Source organism: Cebus imitator, unplaced genomic scaffold (genome assembly GCF_001604975.1).
Source record: "Cebus imitator isolate Cc_AM_T3 unplaced genomic scaffold, Cebus_imitator-1.0 Scaffold299, whole genome shotgun sequence".
NCBI classification, from domain to species: Eukaryota; Metazoa; Chordata; class Mammalia; order Primates; family Cebidae; genus Cebus; species Cebus imitator.
In genome coordinates, this window is record NW_016107614.1 from 2,210,002 (window position 1) to 2,228,017 (window position 18,016).

General features: G+C 36.6%; 2 protein-coding genes across 3 annotated transcripts in view; one reads left to right on the top strand and one right to left on the bottom strand.

The window, feature by feature from the left end:
* Nucleotides 1-18,016, top strand: part of TM9SF3 (transmembrane 9 superfamily member 3) — a 71,386-nt gene that overhangs the window by 3,213 nt on the left and 50,157 nt on the right. For both annotated transcript variants that reach the window (XM_017502806.2, XM_017502808.2), the window contains exons 2-3: nucleotides 6,665-6,860; nucleotides 17,706-17,828. In XM_017502806.2, the coding sequence (XP_017358295.1) occupies nucleotides 6,665-6,860; nucleotides 17,706-17,828 (319 nt within the window). The remainder of the gene's footprint in view (nucleotides 1-6,664; nucleotides 6,861-17,705; nucleotides 17,829-18,016) is intronic.
* Nucleotides 9,162-9,638, bottom strand: LOC108285526 (mitochondrial import receptor subunit TOM7 homolog). The gene has a single exon (XM_037729367.1). The coding sequence runs from the start codon at nucleotides 9,542-9,544 to the stop codon at nucleotides 9,377-9,379; it is 168 nt and encodes a 55-aa protein (XP_037585295.1). The 5' UTR covers nucleotides 9,545-9,638; the 3' UTR covers nucleotides 9,162-9,376.

Sequence of the window (18,016 nt, forward strand, 5' to 3'; positions counted from 1 at the left end):
ATCTCTGTGGCATAGTAGAAGCAACATTGTTTTGCTTCTACTCTTCATCCTGAAAACACATTTCTTTTGTTTGTTTGTTTTTTATTTTGAGATGGAGTTTTGCCCTTATCACCCAGGCTGGAGTGCAGTGGCATGATCTCAGCTTACTGCAACCTCCACCTCCTGGAGGAGGTTCAAGCAATTCTCTTGCCTCAGCCTCCTGAGTAGCTGGGATTACAGGTGCTCATCACCACGCCTGGCTAATTTTTGTGTTTTTAGTAGAGATGGGGTTTCACCGTATTGGCCAGGATGGTCTTAAACTTTTGACCTCAGGTGATCCACCTGCCTTGGCCTCCCACAGTGTTGGGATTACAGGCATGAGCCACCGTGCCTGGCCGATTGTGCACTGTTCTAAGTACTTTACACATTTTAATTTATCTGTTAATAACCTATGAGGTGAATAATATGCCCTTTTTATAGATGGGGAAAGTGAATCTAGAGAGGTGAGGTCACCTGCCGAGACCCCATAGCTGGTAGGGGTAGAGGTGGGATTTGAACCTAGGCATTCTGAGTTGATAGTCTTTTTATACTGTGAGCCGCCATATGCTCTACTCCTCTTTTTATTAAAAATAAGATAGTAAAGCACTAGGTATTAAATTGAGCAGTTCTCTGTATTGATTTTTAAGTGCTTAAATGCCTAAGTGCTAGGATGAGTCTGGCTCCATAATGGGTTGTTACTGAGATGTTTGGGTTAGCATTAAGGGAGAGATAGAGTTGACTTCGTGAGCATGTGCCCTGAATAGTCACACAATACTGTGTGAGAGCTTGTTTTAATGCTCTGCTGTAACATCTTGAAGTTTTAAATTTTTGGACAAGGGGCTCTGTATTTTTATTCTGTACTGGGCCCCACAAATTACGTAGCTTGTCCTATGCTCGTTCTTCAAATCCCCTGATTTCTCTTACTGTACCTACTGAATTAGGATTTAGGTGGCCATCTGATCCATATATTTTTTTATGTTCTTATTTATCTAAAGTTCTTTTAATATTCTCTGAAGGGTGTTGAAAAGGAATTGTGTTATTGACTTAATAGGGTCTGTATGTACATATCTAGAATATGTAACAATGTGCCCCTTTTAATTTTTAAAAGTTGAATCATATATGCATTACAGACATGTTGTTTGAAATGAAAATTAACACTTTTATGGAAGACAGGCTTTTAATAAGTGACTGAAGGGACATAGGCTTCTTTAGAGTGAGTGAAAGGTGTGTTTATGCTCCTTTGGTTTTCTGAAAATCAAAGCACTTGGAAGCATCTAGAGTTAGATTACTATGTCTCCTAAGATTCCACAGGACTCCATTAAAAACAATTTCAGATTGAGAATCATAGAATTTTAGAACTAGAAAGACTTGATAATTTAATCCAGAACACTTCATTTTCATAATGGCCTGTACAGGTCCAGAGACTTGCTCAAGGCCACAGAAAGAATCAGAGCTTCCTGATCCCTAGTCTTGTCTTTCTACCTGTCTTGTACATATACTTCCATAGTAATAATATGTAAAGATGTTAGCACCAAAAACCCAGTACTTAGGGGCACAGGAATCTTAGAACATTTTATGGTTTGCACTGCAGCCTTGAATTTTTGTGGGATCACAGAGTCAGTTTTTTTTTTTTGGTCTGTTACGCACAAATGATATTTGATCAGTGCTTGTTGAATGACTTGAATAATTAGGGAGCTACTAGTGACAAGAATATGCAATGTGGAAGCACAACAAACAAACTCAGACCATTATTCATTTAAGATGCATAGTCTTGGGATGCCTGTTTTGATTTGGGGATCCTACCTAGGCTAGAATTCCCTATTTCTCTGTGGTCCAGTAATACTTCTGGTAATCTTGGGACTTCTGATGTTGGACAGACCCAATGCCTGGAATCGTTTTCTCAGCCTCTGCCTCATAAATACTTTGTGTTATATCACTGAGTGATTTCAGAAATGTTTTGTTTGATTTACTTTGGCAAATGGCAACCTTCTGTCTTTGTCTCTGTTGGGAATATAGGAACTCTTAAAACTTATTGAAGATTTATAAAGAGTATAAGCTGTTACTACAAGTGAATTTGTGAGTTCTCTAATGTAGATTGTTAAATGCCATAATTCGTTGTCCTATTTTCAGCTCTACTCAATGATAGACTGAAAACTTATTTAGGTACAAAGCTATTTTTGAGAGAGAATAGTTATCTCAAGAGACTATTCAAAAATACACTTCTAATTTATTTGTATTAGAATTCTGATGTGTGTTTTAATGAATAGTTAAAAGGCTTTGAAATTATGATTTACAGAACATTTATTTTGAAGTAAACGCATACATTTTTCCCCTTTGTATGAAAATGAAGGGTGGCATTTGGGTGCTTGTTCTGAATCCTCAGTCCTTTGCCTGTCTATGTAAATTGTGATTTCTTATTCATATTTCACATGACTGTGTCAGCAATATTATCTTCTAAAGTTTCTCTCTTGAGAAAAATTAACTCATGACCTCTGTCAAGAAGGAAAACTTTGATACCCCCAACACATAAACAGTATTTAAATAAGAAGGGCTAACATTAGTGACTTCTTGAGAATAAAGGTTATTCCTTTTGAGAGTAGAGTGTGAATAGCTTCTTAGGTTATTTTCTTTCAGGCAGATTAAAGGCTCATGTGGAAAAGTTACTCAGTTTTCAGGACCGTGTTTAGTTGCTTTGTACACCTGCACTGTTTTCATATTTCCTTGATTTAATTTTTTGCTCTTTAATGAATGAAGCTGACTAGGGATTAGCAAAAATACAGTCCTAGCCTTTTAAACTTGATGCTGATTAGTTATATGTTGTTGGACAAATTATTTAACATCTCTGTTATTTACTTTTTAGTTTTTTTTTTCTTGTCTCTGAAATGGGGGAAATAATGGGACCTATTTTATAGAGTTTTGAGGTGATTATTTAAATGTTCATGTAAAGACCTTAAAACTATACCTAGCTCATAATATGTACCTATTGTGAGCTAGTGATGTTATTATTACAAAAATGGTGAGATCATGTCATGTTAGGGTTTGATCAGTTAAGGCTTTACCTGAGGATTTGAAAAAGGAGGATTTGAGCAGTTTGGAAGGATGAGTAGAATTTGGCCAAGTGGAGAAAAGGAGAGCATTCCAAATTTGGGGGAATGACAAAAGAAAGAAGATGAAGCAGAAAAGGGGAGGAAGACAGTATCATAAACCGTTTTGGCCAGAGTGGACGACTTAAGTGTAGCAGTGAGATTCTTCTGAGAGCTGGAAAATAAGTAGGTGAAGAATGCAGGTATCCTGAATTGGCCTCCTCTCACTTGGCCATTTCCCAGGGAAGCCTCAGATGGAAGGAATTATCATGCTTAGGGATCCCCTGATTGACTGCTGTGCTTCTGTGACTCCACCCCACCTTCTTCTGGGCCTGGCACTCCCTTCTCACAGACTGTGGAGCTCAGGGTCTTTGTCAGAGCTTTAGGGAAAGGAAAGGTAAAATTTGTTTTCTCCTTCAGAAGTTGTGTGAAGTCTTTTGGTATTTCCTAATTTCAAAATATTATAAAACATCTTCCCTTGAGAAAAAACTCTTTATCTTGTCTTGAAAGTGCGTATTCTCAGGGACAATAAAGGGCTGCAATGAAAAGTAAACATTTTAAGTTCGTTGTATTAAACCACAGTCTGCATAATATGGAGCAACATAAAAGAAAAAGAGCATTATTTTTGCTATACTATTCATCCTAAACTCTCAATATGTGTATTTCTAATTACTATTTCAGTCCTTTTTCTGGAAAGAACCTTAAGACTACAAAATGGTATAAATTTTGTTTCAGTACTGGCATCACATCACAACTCTACCACTCTGTTAAGAGTTCCTAAATGTTTAAAATGAGTGACTTCAGAATATGTGGTTTAACATCTACCAGGACCCTTAAATTATTTTAATCCTAAATTGTTTATGTTTCAATTTGTATAAAATAAATGGATGCCCTATTTTTAAAGGTATTTATTTTTAAAAATTTTGTCTATTTTTAAAGGAAAAGTATTGGAATTTTTAGAAAAAGTATTTTGTGTTTATTTTCGCAAGTTACATTTATAACATTTCTGCAGACTCAGCAGAATTAATGGCAAGGTGCCCTTTAATAGGTCATCTCATTCAACATTCTGCTCTTAAATGGAAGAATTGTTACCTCCCCTGTCTTATTTTTCTGAAAAGGTACTCTTGCAGTCAGTGTACATACCAGTCAGTTCACATACTTGAAACTTCTTTTACTAAATTGCCAGTGAACTTTATATTTCAATATTTCTTCAGTATTTTCTCATCAAATTTATTAAATATGTATTTGCATTGGTGAATAGGTTTTGTTTTTGTTTTTGTTTTTTTTTTTTTTTTNTTTGAGACAGAGTCTTGCTCTGTCACCCAGACCGGAGTGCAGTGGTGCTATCTCAGCTCCCTCCAGCCTCCAGCTCTCGGGTTCAAGTGATTCTCCTGCGTCAGCCACCCAGATAGCTGGGATTCCAGGCATGTGCTACACCCAGCTAATTTTTGTATTTTTAGTAGAGATGGGGTTTTATCATGTTGGCCAGGCTGGTCTCAAACTCCTGACCTTAAGTGATCCACTCGCCTCGGCATCCCAGGGTGCTGGGATTACAGGTGTGAGTCACCTCACCCAGCCATGAACAAGTTTTAATTCTAATACCAACTCTGGTTAGTTGGTAGTGGTTGGTTTAGAGCACTGTTTTGAGAACTCTGAGGCAATATCTATGTTCAGCAGAAAGGAATACCTTGGTTGATTAGTGCTGTGTGACCATGAGCATTGGATGAAAGAGTGGGGACGTACATATATTTGTCAATCTTTCCAAATAAAAAGAATAGTAATGATTGAGGATATACAGATACATTAATATTTACACCTTTGATTCATTACTTCCTACATGAAGATTATCTGCAGTTGTTTTTCTGAACTCCCTTGAAACAGCTTGTGATTTTCCAAATTGTTATTCGTCCTGACCTTCTCTGACAAAGTGAATTTAATCATTCCTTTATTGTTGCCACAATAGCCCTTTATTACCTTAATTATAATATTTTTTCTTTGTTAATCATTTACTTGTCTGATTCCACTGTGGATTATGAACTTAAGGAAACGGACACTAGTTTACTTACCTTTATATTCTTCATACCTAACTCGATGCTTTGGTACCTGTCACATAGGTATTCAAAAGGTGAGATCATTTGTTGTTTCCTTAATGACCTAGCTGTATTTGAACAATCAGGCATTTATATTTGAACATGAGATGACTAGGTCTAAGTCTTAGCGCAGTAGTTGTGTGAATCAAAAGAAAAAGGCAGATATTTTGGGTAAGAATGTATGAGTTAATGTTTTTGGGTTCCATAGAGTGCAGAGGGTTTTGGGGTTTGAGTCTCCTCCATGTCTGAGAGAATGGTAGTACTATTAGAAAAACATAGCTGGGGGAAGTGAATTTGGGTAGATGAGTTTGGTTTTGGAGATGTTAGGTTTTGATTGAAAATGTTTATTTATTTACTAGTTTTAGTTGGAGGACTGGAAATAAGGATTTCATAGTGGGCTAGTTGAATAGCTTCTTCCATTATATGCTCCATAGCAGCCTACCTTATTATTACTGCTTGTTCAGTGCCCATCTTTCTCCCAGTAGGGCAGGGAACACATCTTGTTCAAAGCTGTATCTTCAGTTATAAACACAATTGTTTCACATGCTAGACACTTAGTAAGTAATTGTTGAGTGAATTAACATCTGTACTGTTAGTTGATTTAAATGCATCCAGTGTTGTCTTTATGTTGATAATTAGAATCACTAGTTTTAAAATTACCATAGTAATTGGTTTCCATAGAATCATTGGAACTTTAAACTTGTAGAGATCTTAGAAACCTTTGACAGACCTCCCACTTGGACCTTGAAACTACCCAAAGTCATAATTGGACCACACTTCAGATTTAGCTATGTATGATAGTCACTGATATATAGTGCCATAATTACTTTTTCAAAGAAATATGCATATTATGCATATCTTTCAGGCTGCTAACAAGATAGAATGTTGGCTTGAATGGACTTTTGAAGGTTCCATAGTAGTCTTCTTCCTTGTATTTGGTCATTTCTGTCCTCTATTGTATTTTGACCAGTGGCTGTGTGAAAGTCTCACAAGAAGATGAAATTTTATTCATGCTTGGTGGCAACATTAGGTTTCTTTCTTTCTTTTTTTTTTTTTTCTTATTGATTAACATGAGATTCTGGATAAACTACTGATTTTGTTTTCTCTTTCCTTGTCCATGTTAGCATGGTAAGTCATGATGGTTGCAAATTTGCTGTTATTTGATAGTATAAATGTAAATAATAGACATACTCTTATGAACTATTAGACTTAGTTTAAACACTGCTGCCTCTATAAAACAAAGTTTGGAAAAGGTGTATCTGTCTGAGACTACAATCAGGATATAATTCTAAAATTCACTAAGTTTCATTTTTAAGATGTAGACATTCATCATCAGATTAAGCTTCCAGTATTTTATTTTATAGCTTCCTGAACAGAGACAATGCACTTTTGTTTAGGACACATAACAAATATTCCCTTAATTTGAATTAGTTTTGTTTTTTTTTTAATTATTGTTTGCTTTTTTTGTTTCAGTATCAAGATAAAGAGGAAGTTGTCTTATGGATGAATACTGTTGGGCCCTACCATAATCGTCAAGAAACATATAAATACTTTTCACTTCCATTCTGTGTGGGGTCAAAAAAAAGTATCAGTCATTACCATGAAACTCTGGGAGAAGCACTTCAAGGGGTTGAGTTGGAATTTAGTGGTCTGGATATTAAATTTAAAGGTAAGTAAACCTTAGTAGTCCTTACAGTGCAATTCAGATTGTAGACAAGGGTTTCTTAATTTTGGCACTATTGACACTGGGGTTGGATAATTCTTTGTTGTGTGGGCTGTCATGTACATTATAGGATATTTAGCAGAGTCCCTGGCCTGTACTTCCCAGATGCCAGTAGCACCTTCCGTTTGTGAAAACCAAAAAAGTCACCAGACATTGCTAATTGCCATCAATTGAGAACCATTGCTTTAGACTCTAAAATGTGTTTTAATTTGTAAATGAAGTGTATTACATTTAGGAAAGTATATTAGTAATTAACAAAGATTTTCTTTGAATATTTATAAGATAATAAAATAGATGATTGTTAATAAAGTTGTATTTCCTTAACATATTTCCGTCTGAAAAGTGTTATCTAGTAAACCCCCTGTTTATTAGACACTTGTGGCCTGGGAAGACCTTCATAGATATTTAACAAAGTAATTTATGGAAGTCTGAGGCTGTAATGGGATGTGTGGATACTTAAAATTCTTGTGTAAAGCTTCAAATTCAAACTTGTACCATAGGCTTACCATGTATTTATCAGTGTTGTATTAATTTATCCTGTTAATACCTATAGGATGTTTAAATTTTAAGTACATGTAAACGACTTGTTAAATTTGGGGGTTAAACTTCTCCTTATCTAGTTATTATGTAGGTATCTATTTATCAGGTCCTTTGAGTGTGTTTATACTTTTTATTTTTCTCTGTGAAGTTTATCAGAGAGTGTATTTCCTGGATAGGCATTTTTAGCATGGTGAGCAGAAGCTTGAGTAATTGAATTTTTGCAGGATCTTTGATTAGATGTCTTGGTTTTTGAATACATCACGGATCCTGTAAACAGGAGCTTTGGATTTTAATCCCCCTCTTTTTTTTTTTTTTGTACTGTATTCATAAAATTCTTTACTGCAGTTTTAATTTCATTATCTTCATATGTAAGATGAATAGTAACTGACTTCTGGTATTTTTAGTACTAAAGATGTTATTATTTTAGCACTTTGGAGAAGAATGTCAATGAGATTTTAAAGATAATGTTACTTTAATTTTTATTGTTAAATTTTATTTTTGTTTTTAATAAGTTATTGTTGAAGATATGTATATGGTATATATTTACATTCTTCTTCCTCCCCCATTTCCCCATTTATAGTCTTCGGGGCTTAATTATAAAATTACGTTGTAAATGTAAACCACAGTGGCGTGGCCTGTAATTTTATGAATCACTGTAAACATACCTTTGAGGCTTGTGTTTTAATTTAGTTAGGTAATTTAAGTATTTAGTCACAAATAAGGAGAAAACTGAAACTACAGAATGTGATCTTTGAGACTTTGTGCTATATGTAAATATCTACTTCGTCTTTTTCCGTATTTGGTGTACATTTCTAATTTATTAAAGAGGAACCAACAAGAGAGAATAGGCAGAACTCCTGAGTCGTACTTTGTTATTGTGTACAGATTTCATTAGTTTTTGAGATCCTCACCCATATTTACTAAAGAAGAGTACTTATTCAGCAATCTTAAACTCCCTTTTATTAGTTCCTAGAGGCTGAGATGGAGAGATTATTTAAGTAGAGGAAGATGGTTTTCATGGGTAGAGAAGTGGGATTTATTTTCTTTTCAGACTAAACTAAGCACTTTTAGATTAAAAAAAGAGCTAGCCAAGTGTTATTCCGTGAGAGTTGGTGATTCCTAGGGGTTTTACCAAGTTTCCATGCCCAGCATAGATATGCTGCTAAAGAAACTGCTAAATTAAGTGGTCTAGATGAAATAGTAAATGCTGATTAGATTTATCTTCTCCCTCTACTATAACCCTTTACTTGCTATGTTCAAAGATAAAGTTGATCATGCTTTGAAAAGTATTCTAGGTTGTCACTTACAATAACCAAACATTTAAAAAATAGAATGCACCTTAGAGATTGTGTCATCCAATTCTGTCTCCCAGAAGCCCAGAGACAAAGTGATTTACTTATGGTGTATCATAGCATACTAATAATGTAATAGAAACTGGAACATTATGTCTCTTGTGAGCTATAGAAATATTTACCATATATTGTTTTTTTTTTTTTTTTTTTTTTTAGTAAGGCTTTATTGACAAAATTATATATATATATATATTTTTTCTATTTACCATATATTGTTAATCTTTCATCTCTTAAATATTTGACTTTTAAAGATTCTTCTGAAGGCATATTCAAATAAAACAAAATTTTAGAAGTGTGAAACCAGAAAAAGCTATATGTACACATACGTACATGTTTACATATGCATACACACACCTTTTTTTTTTTTTTTTTAACATTGTTAAAAACATTTATTCTGATACATTCTATCATAAGTTAGTACAAGTTCCATTCTGCTACAGATTCATCTGTGACAAGCCTTGTGCCATCCAGCTGGTGACCGAACGATGTCCCATCTCTTATCCGAGCCAGAGCATACATCTTCCATGCTGTCTGCTAATTGCTTCCAAATCCAGAAGACCAAATAATGCTTTATTCCCAAAGTAGGCTCAAAACAGTTGGTTCAGGCATTCCAGGATCTGTACCTCTCTTAAATCCCAGGTAAATCACAAGAGGTATAAAGCCCCAGTGCATAGCAAACTGGCCCCCCTTGAAGAGCTGCTGCACCCTCTGCTTGGCCTCTTTGCTCAGCTTCACCATGGTGATGGCCGTGTGGCAATGGCCATGTGGCGCTGGGAGGAACCTTTACAGCAACTCCACATCTTTTTTTAACCTAGTAGATTGTGTCAGTCTCCATGGATTGGTATCGTTTTGTAAAATGAAGATTACTAAAGGGACTATTTTAAGGAACTAATGATAGTCTAACTCTAATAAAGGATGCTTCTCACTTAAGATTTTATACACAACTTTTTTCTTCTTAATAATCTTATATTCTAGCACTAGACAAAAATGCTAAATTGAAACAATTTTAAGAAAATACATTAAATATAGAAGGGCACACTTAGATTGGGCATCTTTGAACCTGGTTTGATTTCATCACCCTCCAGTTTTAGAAGGTACCTCTTGGAACCTTGCCATGATAGTGTGGAAAGAACATGTGCTTTAGAGTCAGAGAGACTTGATGCATACAGGTCTGTGCCTGCTTACCTCTGTGGTCATGGGCACATTATTCAACTTCTTTGATCTCGTATTGCTTATGTGTGAAGTGTAGGAAATAATATGTATTTGATAGAAGTGTCAGGTTTAAATGAGAATGCATATAGAGCATTTATCAAAGTTCCTGGTATATAGTTTATATTTAAAAAATGGTAATTAAGAACACTAATAGCACATAGTGTGGGTTCGTATACAACTTGATTTTGTATTTGCGATTATGAAATGTTAGTTTATTAATTATAGACTGATTTATCCCCAAGCTGCTGCACTAGCCTATTATAGTAGCACTCTTGTTTACCATTGAACTCTTAGCTATTAAGACATAGTATGCTTTTAAGAAATTGTCTAGTACCTGGACGGTTTGTGCCTACTTGTTATGATAATTGGTTCATTATGAACATTAGATGATCTGGAATAGTAATTCTTTTTTTTTTTTTTTTTTTTGAGATGGAGTTTCACTCTTGTTACCCAGGCTGGAGTGCAATGGCGTGATCTCGGCTCACCGCAACCTCCGCCTCCCGGGTTCAGGCAATTCTCCTGCCTCAACCTCCTGAGTAGCTGGGATTACAGGCACGCACCACCATGCCCAGCTAATGTTTTGTATTTTTAGTAGAGACGGGGTTTCACCATGTTGACCAGGATGGTCTCTATCTCTTGACCTTGTGATCCACCCGCCTTGGCCTCCCAAAGTGCTGGGATTACAGGCTTGAGCCACCGCGCCCGGCTGAGACGGAGTCTTTCTCTGTTACCCAGGATGGAGTGCAGTGGTGCGATCTCAACTCACTGCAACCTCCTTCTCCTGGGTTCAAGCAGTTCTCCTGCCTCAGCCTCCGCAGTAGCTGGGATTACAGGCACGTGCCACCATGCCCAGCTGATTTTTTGTATTTTTAGTAGAGACGGGGTTTCACCATGTTGACCAGGATGGTCTCTATCTCTTGACCTTGTGATCCACCCGCCTTGGCCTCCCAAAGTGCTGGGATTACAGGCTTGAGCCACAGCGCCCGGCTGGAATAGTAATTCTTAACTAGAAGAGATCACCATTCACCTATCCTGCCCCTTCCCCCCTTTGAGAATTCCTACAGTATAATGAAGGTTATTAATTGTGGAAATATCAGTGACTTCTACAGGACTCCTTCCTTCTGTTTATTTTATTGATCTTCCCTGAATTTTCTTCCTTAAATTTCCCAACTTAACAGAGGGCTAAAATTATTTTACAAGTATTTTTTCTTTAGAATTAATTGGTAAGTTGAGAGTACTGCAGATATGGAGATTTGTCAAGGGCTGTTAGAGGCTTATGTATTTTTAGTTTAGTGATTCTCAATCTTGGCTGTTCTTGTCTTCACTATGCAGTATTTACCTCCAGATATCTGCTTGGGGGATTTAGGCCTGGATTGCTAAAGGGTGAGGAAAAAGGACTGGGGGAATGGCAGGTTTACTCATTCATCCTGAAGATGTTTACATCAGGTAATCCCCCCATGCTGTTTTCAGTCCCTAGCTTCTGCTGTTCCTGCTGTCCCTGATTCTGGAGCTTCTCTGGTTTAAGTTCTCTAGAGGAAGGTGCTGCTTGGTCTACTACAGGGTTAAAGTGAGGGTACAGTATGTGTCTAGCTGTATGAAGGGTAGAGGAGGGCACCTGGCCATACAGCCCCTCCACGTACATACTCAGTATTTTAATACAATTCCCATTGTGTTCAGTCCTGTATCTGTCCCCCTAGCTTTTGGGATCTTTAGAACTTCCAAGTCCTGAGGGTCTCTTGGGTTCTATGACACCAATTCCCTCCCTACAGGCATCACTCTCCTGTTAGGTTTTCTCCTGGTTTATTAGTAGTTTGTCATCTTACAGCTGTTTTCCATTTTCTAAAAATTTGTTTAAATCTTTTCCTCAGCCAGGTGTGGTGGCTCACACCTGTAATCCCAGCACTTTGGGAGGCTGAGGTGGGTGGATCACCTAAGGTCAGGAGTTCGAGACCAGCCTGGCCAACATGGTGAAACCCTGTCTCTACCAAAAAGTACAAAAATTAGCTAGGCATGTTGGTGGGTGCCTGTAATCCCACATACTCGGGAGGCTGAGGCAGGAGAATTGCTTGAATCCAGGAGGTGGAGGTCGCAGTGCGCCAAGATCGCACCATTGCACTCCAGCCTGGGTGACAAGAGCGAAACTCTTGTCTCAAAAAAACAAACAAAAAAAAAGGCTGGACGCGGTGGCTCACGCCTATAATCCAAGCACTTTGGAGGCTAAGGTGGGCGGATCACCTGAGGTTGGGAGTTCAAGACCAGTCTGACCAACATGGTGAAACCCCGTCTTAAAAAAAAAAAAAAAAAAAAAATCTTTTCCCCACTGTCTGCTCTTCTTTTTGTCTTTGTGGACTTAACATCCTTTTTATCCCTTCACTGACATTTTAATAGGTTTTAAGAGAGAGAGGAAACATACTTGTGGTTAAATCCCCCTTGTTTAAGTGGAAGTCTGAGAACTTGGTACAATATTTTGTCCTGTTGGTTTCAGCCAAAGTGTTTTAGCCAGAGCAAATAATTTGAATCTGAAATTTGTCAATTCTTATTACTGATTTATTGTAACTTGTACTAACTGCAGATTTGATAAATATGGGCTTTTTGCAAGTTTTTATTCAAACCATTGATAACATTGTTCTCCTTCAGATTGACATCTCTGTTTTTGTTTTCTAAAGGAACGTATATGCATATATATTTTTCTGATTTTAACAGTGATACAAGTTCAAATACACAGTTTAGGAACTATAGGAAAATATAAATCTGGATTACCATTAACATTTTGTTGTATTTCCTTTAGTCCTTCTGTCTTTCTTTCTGTTTATCCACATTGTTTTAAAACGTGAAAATTGAGTTCATTATATATATGATTTTTTAAAGTTTATTTAACACATCCTTATATAGTGCTTATTATATGCCAGACACTGTTTTAAACACATTCTAACTCATTTAGTAAATTATATATAATTAGTTTTTTATTCTACTTTTTTTCTCTTGACATTTTATGAGCTTGTCCCCATATTGTTAATTATTCTTTTAAAAATGTGACTACATCGTACTGTATAACTTGGATACTGTGATTCCTCCCCACCCCCCCATTTTCTAGTTGTATATTTTGATCCTTCCATCCTTCTTTAAAGGGTTTTCTTTTTCTGCTATTAGAAATAACAATGCTTGGCCGGGCGCAGTGGCTCACACCTGTAATCCCAGCACTTTGGGAGGCTGAGGTGGGCGGATCATGAGGTCAAGAGATCCAAGACCATCCTGACCAACATGGTGAAAAACCGTCTCTATTGAAAAATACAAAAACTAACTGGGCATGGTGGTGCATGCCTGTAGTCCCAGCTGCTTGGGAGGCTGAGGCAGGAGAATTGCTTGAACCCAGGAGGTAGAGATTGCAGTGAGCCGAGATTGTGCCAGTGCACTCCAGCCTGGCGACAGAGCAAGACTCTGTCTCAAAAAAAAAAAAACAAGAAACAGAAGTAGCAATGCTTTTGGCTGTCCTTGCGCTTAAGTATTTCCAGTGCATCTCTGAATCTGTTATTAGGATAAATTCTTAGAAGTTGAATTACTGAATCAAAGGGCATAAACATGTTTAAGGCAGTTTTTGATACATGATGCCAAATTCTCATTTAGAAAAAAATCACACAGTTTATATTGCTGGTCATGTTGGTCAGTCAGTACTCTTTATACAGTTATTTAATTAATGGTGAATATACCAGTTTTTCCAGTTCTTGTTTTCCTCTAGTTCATTCAGCAGTTACTGAGTATCTTACTGCATTCCAGCTCTGTGGTAGGCTCTGGCTTCCGGGGTCTTCAGGCCCTCTGAAATTCTACCTTAATATTGTGTGAATGTGCATTTTCAGGGGGTGGGCAAGGGAGAGATCACTTTCATCACATTCTCAAAGGGGTGCAAGGCCCAAGGAAACTTAAGAACACTTCCTTGAATGTATTGGCATTTTCAGTCCTTTTTTTCTTTTTTTGGAGACAGAGTCTCACCGTCTCCTAGGCTGAAGTGCAGTGGCATGATCACAGTTTACTGTAGCCTCAACCTCCCGGGCTTAGCCTCCTGAGTAGCTGGGACTATAAGCATGCACCACCATGCCTGGTTAATTTTTCTGGTTTTTGTAAAGATGAGGTTTTGCCATGTTGCTCAGGCTGGTCTCAAACTCCTGGGCTGAAGGGATCAGCCTGCCTTGGGCCTCCCAAAGAGCTGAGATCCCAGGCTTGAGCCACTGCACTTGGCCTGATGCTTTCAATTCTTAACTCTGGGAAGGAGATAGTGTAGATGCTATCTCTGTTAAGGGAACTGAGAGGTTCATTGAAGTTAAAGCTTTTTACTCACATAGCTAGTAGATACTAGAACTCAGACTAAAACTCACCTTTCTGCCCATTTCTCTATACATTTTTCTATACTGATTTCTTTCATGAGAGACTGCTAAGTGCTACTGAGTTAGAGGTAGACTATTTGTCATTTTCCAAATGCAATGTTATCAGAAGAGAAAGTAAACAAAGTATGGCATACTGTGTTCTTAGAGAACTCATGAATAATTATCACTTTCTTTTCTCAGTGCATTTATTGCCTATTCAATTATTAGTCTAGAGTTTTATTGGGAATTGATGGTAGATTATTGGTACATAATGTCCAGAATCTATCTAACCTTGCTTTCTGTTTGAATAATGAGGTTAACTTTTGTCACTTTCCTACTTTGTTTTTCCCTCATAAAAACTATTTACGTTAGTAAAATCTGAATTGCATCTTTTTCAGAATTCATGGATGTGTGTTTTGTCTTTGAAAGATATAGCCTGTTATAATTTTAAAGCACAGATGTATGCCGGTAGATTTTTCAGATTGTTTTCCAGATATATAGAATGCTGAATAATGATTTGGCATATTCATACACTTGCATTAGTTATCTTCAGATTGTCTCCTTCCTTAGGGAAATGCTGTTTCAGTTGGGCAGCCAAATGTTTGTGTTTGTCTACCTGCTGGGAAGAGGAATTTCATTAAAATATGACCAACCAACACCCTTTGTATATAGCCTGTCATAATAATAGATTTTCCCTTTTAACACGCTTCATTTCTAGATTTTACATGAGTTGATGATATTCTTCAAGACCTCTTCGTCAGCCCTTCCGAGGGACCCTGTTCAAAAATTTCATTTCTTTATAAATTGGCATTTTCTTCTTCTGTACAAACATACACACTCTTCATACACAGATACATGTATAGGTAGATACCCTAATATGCCTAGTGGTTTCCTTTGCCAAATAAATGGAAAATTGTGCTCTTAAAATTTTTTTGTTTATTTGTTTAGTGCCTAGGCTGTGCAGGGTACTAAAGCAGGCATGGCTGGAGATTAAAAGGGTATAATCAGTTACGGACAAAGCACTCAGGACCTAATGGTGTTTTTGAGGAGCAAGATACTGGTATGAGGTAGAAAATGGTATAGGCCTATATGCTGTAAAGGAGTTGTGGGAGTGGGTCTGAGAAGTGTGGGGAGTGGGGAATAAGGGATTCCTTTGTGGAGGCAAGGGTTGGGGAATGGGGAGGATTTTAGATTGGACATTGTCGGTAGCGATAACAGCATGAGCAAAAAAGTTCAAAGGCCAAGAGAGCACAAGGTGTGTGGGAATTGAGTTGGCTTGAGTGTAGAGGCAGAGCCATCAGTTGGGAAACAAAGAATTGGTTGGACTAAAGTTCAGATTGAGAAATCTTTTACAAGTTTTATACAGATTGGCCAGGCATGATGGCTCATGCCTGTAATCCCAGCACTTTGGGAGGCTGAGGCAGGTGGATCATCTTAGGTCAGGAGTTCAAGACCAGCCTGGCTAACATGGTGAAACCCTATTTCTTCTAAAAATACAAAAAAAATTAGCTGGGTGTGGTGGTACATGCCTGTAGTAATCCCAGCTACTTGGGAGGCTCAGGCAGGAAAATTGCTTGAACCCAGGAAGTGTAGGTTGCAGTGAACCGAGATCATATTTTGCACTCCAGCTTGGACAGCAAGAATGAAACTCCATCTCAAAAAAAAAAAAAAAAAAAAAAAGCGTTATACAGATAAATGCCATACCGTATATTTCAGAGCTTTCTACTAAATCTACCATGTTGTTAATGACCATTAAAAATGAATTTTTGCTTCTAACGACTAGGAATTCAGTGGCTTTGCAGAGGTAGCTGTAAGGTTTCCTACTGCCACTGTGGTCATTTGTTGTTCCTTAAGCTTGGACCTTCCTTTGGTTCTGAATATCCCTTCTGTAGCTGCAGTTGCCTGCTGCCTTTTGTTCATTATCTCACTCCATGGAGATCCCATTTGGGGACCTCTTGCTGCCAGTTTTTCTAGCTCCTGCTGTAGAAACCCCTTTGAAGTAGTCTCATTTTTTAACCCTCCATTGCTTCACTGCTCAGCCTCCGTTTTGTTTGATTGTTTGTTTGTTTTTAAGCCATCATAAAACTCTTAAATTCCTTGCTGCCTAGGAGGGCTTGGGCAGAAAGAAAATCTATCTGGGAGTTGTTGTAGACAAATTAGTCTTCTCATACTTTGAGGGTGAGGAAGTATTTCCCTGACATTCTTCCATGGGACTTCAGTGTTTACTGCCATCTTTGGTGTTGTAGTTTTGGGGTGTCCACTCTAGGCTGGTCTAAAATATGGGAAGCTATCCTCTCTGTTGAGGGTTGAGGAGACATATTGCTGCATATCTTGAGTTATAAATTAGATTGTTATTTCTTTGAGCCATTAAATTAATGATTTAGCTACAATTTATGTTTAAGAACTTTTGATCAGTAGAAAGTTTAATAATGTTTCTTTAGAGAAATTTCATTTCATATTCCAAATAACCAATATCATAGTACAAATATAGTATAGAAGTTAAAAACAAACGTGTTTCCTTTTGTGTTCTTTTTCAGAATGATTTCTTAATTTTTTTTCTAATTGCTACTAATATACCAAAACAACTTCTTTTGATTGACATGTTATTTGTAGGTTTTTTAAAAATTTTCTTCTGTTTTGTTAGAAACACAAGTACATTTTGAAATACTAGGTTTATTAAGTTAGAAACCATCTGAATAGAATTGTAGTAACAGTATTTTTGAAAGCAGTCAAGGGTGGAAAATGACTCATCTTTAGGGGACTTTAAGGCAATTTATAAATAGTGATGCTTGCTGAATAGAGGTTTGCCTTTTAATCTTCCTACTTATGAGTAGTCACTGGATGTTTTCATAGAATCTGTGACTTCTAGTGACTTGTCTTTCCAAGAATGTTAAAATGAATGTTTATCTCAGAGATCTTATAGCCAGAAATGGTTATCTCTGTTTATGATCATATTCTTGAGCTTTTGTATATATTAAATAAAAACATTATGTGTTTAAGCTTTTTTATTTTGATTTTTAAAATCAATTTATTTTAAAGTTACTTTATAATTTTTCTTGTATAATTTTCCTATAAGGGATGATTTCTTCATTTAGTAAGTTAATGTTTGAAAATAAAGATGATTAAAATTTTCTTACTATAAAAAAACCTTAAAGATACACAGAAAAAGAGAGGAATAGTACACTGACCCCCCACATATTTATCACTCAGATTCAACTATTCTGAATATAATTTTTAACTTCAGGAAATGTTGGCTTTTTTCTTGTGTTTTTTTGTATGTAACTATTTTGCAAACTAGTGGGTTAATTTGCAATTTTTACCTTATGCAGATGATGTGATGCCAGCCACTTACTGTGAAATTGATTTAGATAAAGAAAAGAGAGACGCATTTGTATATGCCATAAAAAATCACTACTGGTACCAGATGTACATAGATGATTTACCAATATGGGGTAAGTATTATATGTTGTATTTAAGATTGGGGAAAATTTGCATAATCAGAATTTATGTAATGACTCTGTTAAGGTGATTGTATATTGGAACATAATGTAAATGTGTTTTAACCATTTCTTACAGAATGATTTTAATACGAGTTTTATGGTCACCTGTTGCCTGAAGGATTTTTTTTTTTTTTTTTTTT

Bases quoted from the DNA above. Each gene is read 5' to 3' on its own strand.
- LOC108285526 (XM_037729367.1), bottom strand. From the start codon at position 9,544: ATGGTGAAGCTGAGCAAAGAGGCCAAGCAGAGGGTGCAGCAGCTCTTC.